Source organism: Cyphomyrmex costatus, unplaced genomic scaffold (assembly GCF_001594065.2).
Source record: "Cyphomyrmex costatus isolate MS0001 unplaced genomic scaffold, Ccosl1.0 scaffold5, whole genome shotgun sequence".
Lineage (NCBI taxonomy): Eukaryota > Metazoa > Arthropoda > Insecta > Hymenoptera > Formicidae > Cyphomyrmex > Cyphomyrmex costatus.
In genome coordinates, this window is record NW_017279267.1 from 2,713,826 (window position 1) to 2,726,691 (window position 12,866).

Here is a 12,866-nt window from a genome sequence, read left to right on the forward strand (position 1 = left end):
AAGTCGATAACGCGTTTCAAAAATATGCGCGTGGTATTCGAGGCTTTTCTCCTCGAGCTGTGTAACGTGACATAATAATGACGTTAACGCTACAAAGATGTTACAAGGAGTTATCTAGGACATGCTCCGTTCTCTCTTAGCTCTTATGCCCACATTCCCTGTCGCCCTTCCGACATAGCCACCGCGAAATAGCATCGTCCGCGTGCCAGAACTTTGTTCCGGCGCAAGGACCGGACTATCCACTATCGATAAACCGCGGCTCGCGACACATGTACGCGAGAGGATATTCGTCCGCTAATTATAAGTGTAACGAGATCTTACTGCTCTCGCGATATCCTCCGAAATCTTTTACAAATTATATAAAATATTTTAAAAATTTGTGTGTCAGTTTCATAAAAAAAAAACGTAATAATCAGTTAATGCATGTAATCGGAAATTATATAATATCCTGAATATACGTTTGAATATTATCCAACTAAATGCCGTATTGAGATAAGCTTGACACATTCATTTTTAATTTCCGAATTTCCACATGAAACCGACAGATGCGTATGATATATTCATGTCCAACGACTTTTCAGAATTGTATTGACGTCTGAACGTTAAATATCAACTCGCCACGTTAATTTTAATTTTTGTTGTAGAGCACGGTATATACGTGTATTATATTACTTATCGAAACGCGATAAATATATAATAAAGTTGTAAAAGAGAGGAATAAAGGACGAGCACGTTTGGAGTTCGGTTTAAGGCATAAAGCGAGGTCAGTATCACGACGGGAAAGAAAAGTGGAGAAGAGTGCCTCTTGTTACTTGCCGATTCAGCAGCATTCACCCGTGGTCCATAAGGGTTCCCTTCACTGTTTCGAGGAAACGTTGCGTCCCGTTACACTACAATTTTGTGAGATCGTATGCGCATTTTGCATCCGACTTTCGGGCTGCTTGAAGCAATTATCTTTGAGTGGGCCGTATAAAGTTTCGAGTGATATAGAGTGAAATATATTTCGTTCATCGAGTAGTATGGAGAATGTAACATCGGCTGTTTTGTGCAAAATAATATATCTTATTTATAAGAATAAGTTCTATTAATGTAATAAAATAATTATAATAATCATTAATCTCAAGTAATCACGACAGAGATGAATAGTAAATTATTTCAATTTATAGTAATTAATTATTAGTGAATAGTCAATGTAAAATGAAAAACTCGTATGTTGTTTCTGTGACATTATTTGTTTTATAATGTTATAAAATATACGGCTTAAATGGCAAGTTTTCTTTTTTTTAATAAATAATATTGATGTATAAACTTCATTATTTGCGAAGAATTTGAATTGCATTTTTTTATTATCATCGCTTTATATGCAACGCGAATTAAACATTCGCTTTCGTGATTCATGACACAGATGAATTTGCCTAAGAGAAATTTAAGGAATCTTAGCTGAAATGTATTTCATACTTCATTTGCAGCTCATTAATTATGTTCTATTAATTTAAAAATTGAGTATAAATGATTATTATGATAATTAATGACAATCGATCAATTTTGTTCTCAAGTTAGATCTCTTTTTTTAGAACATTTAGCGCATTCGTAGAATTCAGAACATAATCCAGATAATTAACTAATGTTATTTAATGCCAAAATGACGATAAACAGCGTCAATTTGCGGAAAATTGAAAATAAACGTTGCTTAAATATCTTTAATTAATGAATGCCTTTCATTATTTTTTACTTAATAAAAATGCACAGCGTGAATGCACCATTAAATAAAAAAAGAGTAGTAAATTTGTGAAGTAAATTTGAGATATAAAATCATATATCTATTCGCATTATTACACATTGAACGTCGTTATTTATTTATAATAATAAACTTTCATTTTATCACGTTTCTAATTATTTGCTAGGAATAAAAATCTTACTATTTGTTGCAAGATTCTTCTCAAGATTGTTATTATTTGACGAAGATGACGCGGAGGATTTATAGTTAAATATCTTGCGAAAGAGCACAATCCCTAAATGCTTTTGACGTTTATATTTGCATGAATAACTCTTTAGTTATGCTTGATTAAATTCAAAGAGTAATTATGTCTGCTTTGGTAGCTACTTCGAAATCTGTTCTTAAAACATTCATTGACTCTTACAAGCTGCGCAATCTACGCATATACCAATAATTGTTTGAGATGCACCTTTGGGTTTTATGCGTCAGAAGCGGCTTTGATATGCGATTGAAATTTTCATTATTTCAAGATGGTATGCAAAGCGCTCACGAACGCATATAAAACAAAAGTATTAAATAATGCCGACCTGAATAACAATGGATGATGTTACAGCTTTCTACACAGAATGGAGAATGTACAATATTATTGCAAGTTATTTGAGTTTCTAAGATAAAACAATTTTAATATAAAAAAAGAATAATTTTAATCAAAATTCAGACAATTACGTGCAAAGGAACATTATAATTATATTTCAACAACAATGTAATTACGATTATCATACCTCTGAGTACAAATTAAATATTTTATTTATTTATATTTGCGATTGTTCTTTATGTAATTATAAATTGCATAATTAATAGCTAGTATAACTTGTAGTGTCTTTCAGTTTTCGAACATGACAAGAGACACTATCGCGTCTCCTGATCTATTAATTATGCTAAAAAATTGCACAGCGGTATAGTAGACATAAATATTTTGAGTAAGTTTTAAATGTTTATTTACAAAAAATAGGTTACACATAAATTAAGAAAAGGAGCATGATTTTAATAATGCTGCAATAACTATATAAGTAATTACAAAATCGAGAAATAAAATTTTTTGACATAAATGTAATAAATATATCGCTTTTTTGTCATTATATAGATAGTCACAATATAAAAATCTGTTTTATGACTAAATGTAAAAGGAATTAGTTAATTATTATAGCATCGTTTAGAAAGTTTGGTTTCTTTTACACACATGTAATCAATTTGTATTGTAAAATATGTAGTATAACACGCTTCAAATATGGCAAGATAAATATTTCCAAAAAAAGATTATTTATCGACCATGCTAAAAAAATAGATATGATAAAGTAACTATTATAAAAACGTTTTTAAAAAAATTGTCATACTTGACAATTACATTTTAAATATAATATAAAATAGTAAAAATTATTTTTAATTTCGTACACTTGTGTTCATAAATTTATTTAAACTTAATATGTTTAAGGATAATTTAAATGACACTCGTTATTTATATTTTAATGGTATATACTGAACATCGTAAAAACTATAATATAAAAAAAAGCATTTTATTATAATATATAATTATAAAATAAATACCATATTATTATTATATATAAAATATTATTAAACGATACGATATAATACGATATGGCGAAATTTATTTTATTAACAATTACTTTACTCACAGCAGCAACTTGCTCGATGTCATAATTTTCTCGGTGTGATTCGCCTCGCTAAAATTTTGAAAGTACGTTCGTTGAATCGATGTCCGATGAGTTTAACACTCGCCACGAGGTGCGACAGACCATTGCGGCGCCCGCGTGGATGTTCCTACCGCGAACCCCCCTAAGACGCGGGCTTACAAGCGTCGCGACGCGCAAGCTCCAAAATCACGCCGCAGTACATTTGCGATTAATCCTTTAACGCGCCACGCGTGTCTGTGTGGTTATCGTGCGACAAACTTGTGGTCTAAAATAATTTGTGTTTTCATTAATTCAATCTCTTTTCTACTCTTATGATCTATACAATAATATGCGAAAATGCGAGAATAATTTTGAAACTCATAATAAACGGAAAAGTGGTTGAAAACTTTTGAATTTTAATCGATTAATGGATGAAGAATTTTACATATTAGAACTTCAGTCAGGCAGAAATTTAGTTTTTCAATTAAATGGACGTTTTATTTTTCACATTTTAATATTTTAAATTAAAAAAGCTACTACTTTGTATTTTTTAAATACATAGAATTTTTTTCGGATTATTTTAAAACATTTGAAATGTGAAGAGAAAGCTAAATCGTATTTGGTGACATCGAAATGGTTTAGATTATATCTGCAATCAACGAGATTTTGCACATGATTTCTCTCGTCAAATTACACTAAACTTCTAGCAGCTACCAACTTTAAACTCGCGTTAATCAGCAAATTTCTAAACGTGTGTGTCTGATTGCGTCGTGTTTTAATTAGGCTTCATTTAGACGAATCGATTTTGTTTATAGTGCAAAATTTAATTCTGTAATTGTATAAGCACTCATGTTAAATTTTAAACAGTAAAAAATTTTTATATTTTTTGCGAATTTTATGAAAATATTTTTTGGGCAATAAAGGGCAATTTTACGTAAATTTTATTTTATTTTCACATTTATACATTTGTATATTTTTTGTGGGAATTTTGTGAAACAGTAATGAAAGGTGAAAAATTATCCTATAATACATTAATAGAAGGGTTAAATGGACAAAAGTTTTTCCAACAAGCTCATTCAAATAGAACACAGATCCTAAACACAGATTATTACGTTACAAAAATTTAATATTTAATTATTATTTAATTTATAATTCTAATTAATCTTTGTAATTTACTCTTAAAAATGTAATTAATATAAACTAATATCTATCGTAACTTAATTTTTGAAAATAATTTCCTCATCCTTTTTGACAATGCATATTAATTGAAATAATAAGTAGAATAGTTTTCTTATAAATAGGAAAATTTTTAGTTTTAAAAAAATCGAGAAGTCTCTCGATTTGGAAACGACCGCTGCGGAAATACGGTGCTGTGATTTCTCACTTGCGTTTCTTCGCGGACATCTCAAAATTGATAGAAACGCGTCTTCCAGAACGCCGGGTGCTGAAATGATTTCCGATCAGCGACAGCGTTGCCGACAGGAAAATTCTTATCGTTTCTGAAAGGTAAATGAACCCATCCCGCAGACGGAGGCCATTTACTAAGTTTTGCAACTAGCGCATAAAATTATACTGTCCAACACATTATAGATCATAAACGGGATAAAGTTCTTATTCTTACAGCTTTTTTTATAACTGAAAATAAATCCGTAAATATAATTATCCTATCACATTATGTTTTTGAGAAAATTGAATCTAAAAGTGCCGAAAATGGCATTTTTGGATACCTTTGAGCTAAAGTATCTCAAAAGCATGACATGATAAAGCAATTTCATTTACGGATTCATTTACAGCGATAAAAAATTATAAAAGCCACCTATTGTATTGGCTGATTTCGTTCTTCATCTAATTCCAAGAAAATTAAATAAAGGAGTTTATCAAGAATTGCAATGCTACGGTATACTTAAATAATAAATTTCTTCGATAAGAATTTTGTGTAAGGTTTTAATAAAGAATTTGTTCTTAACACCATATTCGCAAAATTATTCTATATATTCCAGCAAAGTGTGTTCCAAATCACGATAGTTTACTTATCTAATATCTTTGTCGCGCTAACGTGTGTGATATGACGCGGAAGTGAATCTTCATTAATGCTTAGTCGAGGGTCCATTAATTTGATCTTATCTCTGCGCTCGTGCCTTTTACTCTTATTTTTAAGGTGGTCGCATTTAAAAACCTTGAACTCATTAAGGCATGAAGCACATCTCGAAGAGACCACTCACAAATTTGAGCATCTTTTCAAACTCCTTTTTCAAATATTAAATTATTTCTATTATCAAAAATAATATACAAAAAATTGATTTAGCTGAAATAAATTGACAAAAATATTGTATATAATTGGTACTATAAGGAGTATCGCCTTTTTTTGCTTATTATTTCCGCTTAGTTTTATTTTCTTTTTACGCGAGATCTTTATGCAGCAGTGTATCAGGAAAAGCCGATCGATTCTTGCTAATATGTAAGATAAGCATCAATCATCTTCGACTTTCATAGTGTCATTACTCTAAAAAGTGAATGATTTTTTCGCGTAAGAGCGGAGATGGTGGGGACGATGGCGATGACGGTGTTGACTATGATGATGATGACAATGGAGATTTTCGATCGGCTTACTTTGAAAATCCGATCACCGACTGTGTGTCACTAGGTCGACACACGGAGATAAAGTACGTATATAGTGCATGCGTCCTGCGCAAGTCATATTGCAAGTCGCGGGGGAAGTCTGTAGGACAGTGACGAAAGACGAAGAGAGATTTCGAGAAGCCGAAGAGAGTAGTATCAAAGCGAGTCGAGAGAGCGAGAGAAGAGAGAAAGAGGAAAGAGTGAGAGAAAGATTGATATCGGATACGAGGAAATGGACAAAGGGAAAATGAGGATAGAACGGAGTACGTGAAAAAGGAAATGCAAGCAAGAAGGATGGAGGATCTGTGAAAATGAGAGCGTAGGAGAGGGAGAATTTGCGAGCGCAAGAGAAAAGGGAGAGAAGAGAAGTTGTATTGTGATAGAGAGATAGAGAAGAAATCACTCGTTGACAGGAACGAAGGGGATAATTTTCGAAGTGAACAAGAAAGAGAAAGAGAGGGAGATAGAAAGAGAGGGAGGACGCGTTCACGATGAGGAAGTGAAAGAGGGGGAGAGAAAGAGAGAGAGGGTCTAAAGAGAATGATCGACAGTGGATCCGCGTTAGTTACAGAGGGATGAAAGGCAGCCTCCGCGGAGCTTGTGGTGCACAAGAATACCTCGCGCTTACATTTCTATTCAACGACGTGGACGAGAACATCAACGTGGAGTGATACTGCGCGACGATCGATGACGTGTTCATGACAGAGCGCGTTCGGATTCGCGAGTTTGAGTGATCCACGAATTCGATCGTGGAGCGAGAGGCGATAAGCCGGATGAATCCTGTGAATAGTGGATTTTATAAATGATAATAATAATCGGTCGAGTTTCGGGAGATTTCACGATCTTGCGCTTCGATCGATTTTAAGCTATGACGATGTACCGAAGTACGTACGAGCGACATAACTCTGTTTAACGATGCAATAATAGGTTTAACAATTTTTTATCTCTCTCCATTGGACCGATGATGAAATCATAGCACGTGTCGTCATTCTCCTCGGATGCAGCAGGTAATCATCTATGCATGTAATACAAACCTATAAGTAGCAAAAAAGTATATTTATCAAATTATAGAGAATTAATATACACATTTACAGAAATACATTTATGCAACTATAAACCTGAATGAACTTATTTGAAAATGAAGAAAATCGTTTGTAATTTCAATTTCACTTGATAAATATTGCAACAAATCTCTGCAAAAACTTATATAGGATAAAGTATATATAGCGATTGACCATTTGCTATAAATTTGCTTACATACCTATTATAAAATCCAAATCAAATTAACAGCTAATTTCACAACATAGTAATAACTGATCTTTACTAACTTCATATATGAATAAAGTATTCAATTTACAGTGTGTCCATTTTTTACGAGGTAGACTTATTTATATAAGATCCGGGCAGATGAAAATTTGTAAATGTTAATGAATATCTTTTTAAAAATTAAATACCGATGAGAAGATGCCGTAACGGTCAAGCTGGATCTTGGATGCTTCTAATTTATAATTTCGGCGCGTATTTAAGAATCTACATACGTAGTATATAAATTTACACGAAATTATAAATTAGAAGTATTCAGCTTGACCGTTACGGCATGTTCTCATCGGTATTTAATTTTTGTGTATTTAGTTTAAACTCTCACGGTCCAATAAGATTTGATATTGTTCTTTTAAAAAATTTGTAATATTTCATTAAATTTATCTCCTTTTCATTTTCTGAATTTTTTTTTCTTCATTTTGATGGTTTTCATACTAATGGTCAATCACTGTCATCAATAACTATCATTTTCTGAATAAAAGTTTCTACTGTTGGAAAAAATGAAAATCATGATTTTATACAAAGTTTTTTGTATTTGAACATATTCTTTAAATCTTACTTAATGTTCGCTTTGTATCAAATTCAAATTTCAAATAATTTTAGTAATGATTACAGTGATTGTATTAAATTTCAGCGCATCTGTACACTTAACCCTATAAAGATTGTTACATAAATTTTTAATTAAATTAAAAAATTGATATTTATTAAACGAAAAGATGGTCTGTTGAGAATAGATTCTGTAAAGTGTTTACTATAAATGTTGTTGGCAGAAAGTATACGGATTTTGGATACAGGATCCGACTCAAGATATGCAATACTACTGTTGCTAGAATACTGACAAAATATAGTAAAAAATATAGCTTTGTCAACAAGATATAAGGGCTAAAATCAAATAGACTTCGATATATTTGCTACATAGTTTGACGTAGATCGGCAGCAGAAATAGAGCAGAATCTGCATTCGACAGATGTTGCTCGGTTTCTGTCGCCAATTTGCTCTTATATCATGTTATATCACCAGGCTTTGTCAGCAGAAAATATGATTTTACAATAATACGAACATAGTTTATGTCAATTTGCTAGCAATTTCTGAATGAATTTCCTGCCAATTTCTACTGGCATTTACGGATAATTAAACTCTAGCATGTATCATGCGTTTCATTCCTATCGATTCGTGATTCAATACCATTTGTACGATTCTATTGTTTATTTAATTTTTATATACAGTATAATTCTAATAAAATAAATTTAATAAACTATTAACTAATAAAATAATTACAAGAAAAATAATATTTTACGTGATATTAAAAATTTCTTTTCAAATCCTTGCATAGAATATCACATTTATGAAATATTTCCTGTCGTCAATTTAAAACTCGAGACTTAATAAAGTCAACCTCAGGCTGGGAAAAAGTCGTTCCTTCATTATTTACGGATAGTATAGAGTTTCATTACTAATAAGTTATTCTTCATCTTCATTGTCCTGGAAAACAGCTTTATCAAAAGTACGTAATATTGTCGGATATATTTTACGCGCTCCTTTTATTGTTTAATGTAAATGTCATGTCATAGAGGTGAAAGTGTGGCTTCGTAATGTACGTGCGCAATCTTTGAATAGGAAGTGAATAAAGCACGAGGTTGAAGCACACAGGCAATATGTAGAGCGTGTTATACGAGATTTTATTTCGTTCTTATTTTACTATAGATATCGTATGTATAATGCTTTATATCGCATCAATCCACTTTTCGTTATGATCTACTCTTTAATCGGATCAATCGGGCGTGATAATGGAGTTACATTTAGTTTTTAATCACTTAATTTACTGTAGTCAGAAATTAAAAAAAAAAAGTGCTTTTATGATTATTTGAGATGGTCTGAGAACACAAATAGAAACGTTCTTCATAACTCTTTCGATTAACGATATTACACGATAAAATTAGCAATATTATAAAAATATTAACGTAAATAATTATTACAGTTAAAGACGCAATGATTTTTATTATTTTTTCTGAGAACGATAATACATCATGTAATCGTTATAATGATAAAATGTAAGCCAGTACAGTGTAATATTTAGAAACAATTGTTTTTTTTTTGTCAAAAAATAGAAATCTCTCAAATCAGTCCATATAAATGTATATTTTTTTTAATTGAAATGGAATTTAATTAAGTTTGCTCTCTGCATATACGTAGGATTTTTAGGATAGTTAGTAGGATGAGCCTTCCTGATTTTCTTCTTTATTATCTGCTGGATTAACCGCCTTCCCTTCCCAAGAAAATAAACAACTTATTGTGGACGCGGAGACTGTTAGCACAAGATTTCCGCGTGTGTCCCGTTTGCGTAGAATACACTGCGTGTAAGAATACGCATGAAAGCTGTGTACAGGCTCAAGGAGTGATAAGCAGACAGAAAGCGTGTGGGAAAGGTTGACGGATGTTCTTCCCTTCGACTATGATTACAGAACGGTGACGGTGGCGGCAACGAGCCGGTTACGGGGGTGCTGAGAGGATGCGAGGATACCGCGAGATGACGTCCTCTATCGCGTTCGTTATTCACTGACGCGACCCCGGCTGGATAACGAAGACGATTGGCAGGATGCTGCCGCGCGTACTACTGCTAATCGTCCTCTTCTTTGTGCAGCTGCGTCATCGTGTCATCTGGTGAGTATCATCATTTGCATCTTGACCTTACGGAAAATCATGGGGAATAACAAAATTTGATGTTTTCTCATCGTGTTTCACTTATATAACATACACGTGACACACAAAGAGTACAAGTTTCGATTTTGATAGATAGGGAAAACTTTTTAAACACGTGGCATAAGTTTATGCCTTTAAATTAAAGAATACGATGCAAAACATAAAATTTTATATTAATAATATATACACATATAAGTCTAATTTTTTAAATATACAGATATTATTTAAAAAATTAATTTATTTTTTTCTTCCGCGAATCTTCATGTAAAGCATTGTAATGTATTTTAATAAAATTCCAATTGGAAGTTCTATGTCTTATATTATCAAAAAGAGCGGTTTAATCAGCATGGTACAACTGAAATCTTTATGGATATTACACTAAGAAACAATTTTCAACTCATTCGTTCGATGAACTTTAAACTAACTTTAAACTGTTCTCAAAATCGGTCAATACAATGACTGAATAACTTACAGTCTTACAGCGTGAATGTAAAATTTAAAATGTAATTTGAATATTTTAATAATAAATTATTAAAATATTACGACTCTCAATTATTACACACACGTATAACTGTAGTAAAGAAAAAATATATACATAGAAAAAAAATAAAATAGAAAAGGAAATTAGATTCAAAAAGGGAAATAATTAGATACTTGAATTAAACTTGACGTGCGACATATGCGATTGTTCGGGCAATCAGCACTCCAATCAGTCCGCTGTACACGAGGAGAAACAACAAAGCTTCATTTTCCGGGCAAAAGACAAACCTGATAATTTTTTCCGAACAACGCTGCATGTAAATCGAAGTAATCTTCTCAAATTTATTAATTTTTCCTCAAAGTGAAAAATATTATGATCGCAAGTACAATGATCGCTATGGACCAGATCAGATCGACAGTGCCCGAATTGGTTAACGGAAGTAACTTCCCGAGACGTTCCATTATTTCCATCTTATCTATGGATTTCTTCGACGTTTATGTGTATTAATTTAGATATTTTATTTAATTCTTGATTGTACGTATTTCTTGCGCCATTGAATATTACATGTATATCTACACATATGATATTTATTTGCAGTTTATATAAAAATGTAATTTACTACTATAAAGTATTAGACAAACCTTGAAATGATTCATTTTTGTGTCAGGAACAAACGTACGTACATACGTCTTGGATTTTGATCACCATCATGTTTAAAATAAATGAATGTTGAAAATGTGAATGTTCAAAGCATGGTGGAACATAGCATGATTCGGAGCATACTTCAAAATGTGAAACTTTTGTTTAAAAAATTGGTATCTAATGGAACAGTATAATTTTCAGAAGGCGCTTTTATCGATAAATTTCTAAAATTCTGAAATATGTAACGTAAACTATATGCTAATTGTGCACTAATAATATTATAAGCGTATATTTAGAATATATAGTTTTAACTACAGGTCTAACTCTTGGCTTAATATAATAATAATTATTATTATTATTAATGCACGTATTTAATATTTGTGTATATTCTATAATTAGAATATTTATGTAATTAAATACTCTCTATTTATAAGAGACTTCCAAAATATTCCATAGTCGTTTTGACATTCGTTTGATAAATTTAACAATGTACTCATTAATAAAGATATTTTAACGATTTTAAGTTCTATTGAGTTTTCGGAATTTTGTACTTCACAGTGCTTCTCTAGAGAGCATCGAGATGTCCGATAGATTGGAGAACGTTACGCAGACAATTTCGAGGATACTCGACGGCTACGATATTCGATTAAGGCCGAACTTTGGCGGTAAGCTTTGGATCGATCTTTTACATTTTATTAAATATTATCCGCAAATTAAGCTTTTTTATTAGTTCACACACATAATAATGTATATGATATACATTATTTAATTTTAACAAAAATCATTTTGTGTATTCAGTATATTAAGAAAAAAAAAACAATAAAATAATAAAAAGTAAACGATACGATTAATATTGCACATTTTTACATAATTAAAACTATTTTAAATAATCTACATTTATATGTATAATTATGTATTATACATTACCTATATATAATTAATAAATTATTATAATTATATTAATAAATATTATTCATAATATAGTTACAACACTAATCGTAAAAAAAATCCTATTGAAATGCAGGACATAATAAAGCTATTGCTAATATTCGGGTTTCAGACCATATTTAATAGAGTTAAATTTTAAAATAGAGCTCGGAAGCAGGATGATATGGAAAGCTTTTTAATGAAGTTTTCCACGCCATTCAACTAGACATGATCGCAATCAGCAGTTTTAATCGAACGTGCAACGAGGGGAAATAATTTGCTGATATTATCAACGGATTAGACTAAGATTTTAAGCTATATTTCTTTTCCTGACTGTTTCACATACATATCGCAAAAAACAGAGAAATTAAATTGCGCACTCTCTCTCTCTTTCTTTAGTTATTTAACGTATCTACAAAATTAAGATACAGATAATTTTTAAAGGCGATCCATTACGAGTCGGGATGGATCTTACCATTGCAAGTTTCGATGCGATTTCAGAAGTCAATATGGTGAGTAATTAAAGTAAAAAAAATTTATAAATAAAAAGAGAGAGAGAAAGAGAAGGATATTTTCGATGTGATAATTTTTAATCCTCCTACTTTTCTGATAAATTTAATACAATTAATTAAATTTAATTTTCTAATCGTATAAAGTTAATATTTCATCAAGTTTTTAAAAGAGTATTTTAAAATATTATCTTATATTTTTCATTTATTACTACTATTTGTTCTAATCTCGTATCTAATATATTATATATATATATATA

The 12,866-nt window shown here is 31.1% G+C and overlaps 1 protein-coding gene and 1 long non-coding RNA gene across 2 annotated transcripts in view; one reads left to right on the top strand and one right to left on the bottom strand.

Annotated features, from left to right (window-relative positions):
• Positions 1-9,979: 9,979 nt before the first annotated feature.
• Positions 9,980-11,235, bottom strand: LOC108778401 (uncharacterized). Its single transcript, XR_001940846.1, has 3 exons — positions 11,170-11,235; positions 10,816-11,100; positions 9,980-10,034 (listed from the first exon to the last, which is right to left on the bottom strand). It is a non-coding gene; the product is annotated as an uncharacterized LOC108778401 (long non-coding RNA).
• Positions 11,236-11,750: 515 nt separating this feature from the next.
• The window catches only part of Lcch3 (Ligand-gated chloride channel homolog 3), a 4,681-nt gene continuing 3,565 nt past the window's right edge, over positions 11,751-12,866 (top strand). Inside the window, exons 1-2 of the mRNA XM_018545539.1 lie at positions 11,751-11,835; positions 12,542-12,609. Of these exons, the coding sequence (XP_018401041.1) occupies positions 11,751-11,835; positions 12,542-12,609 (153 nt within the window). The remainder of the gene's footprint in view (positions 11,836-12,541; positions 12,610-12,866) is intronic.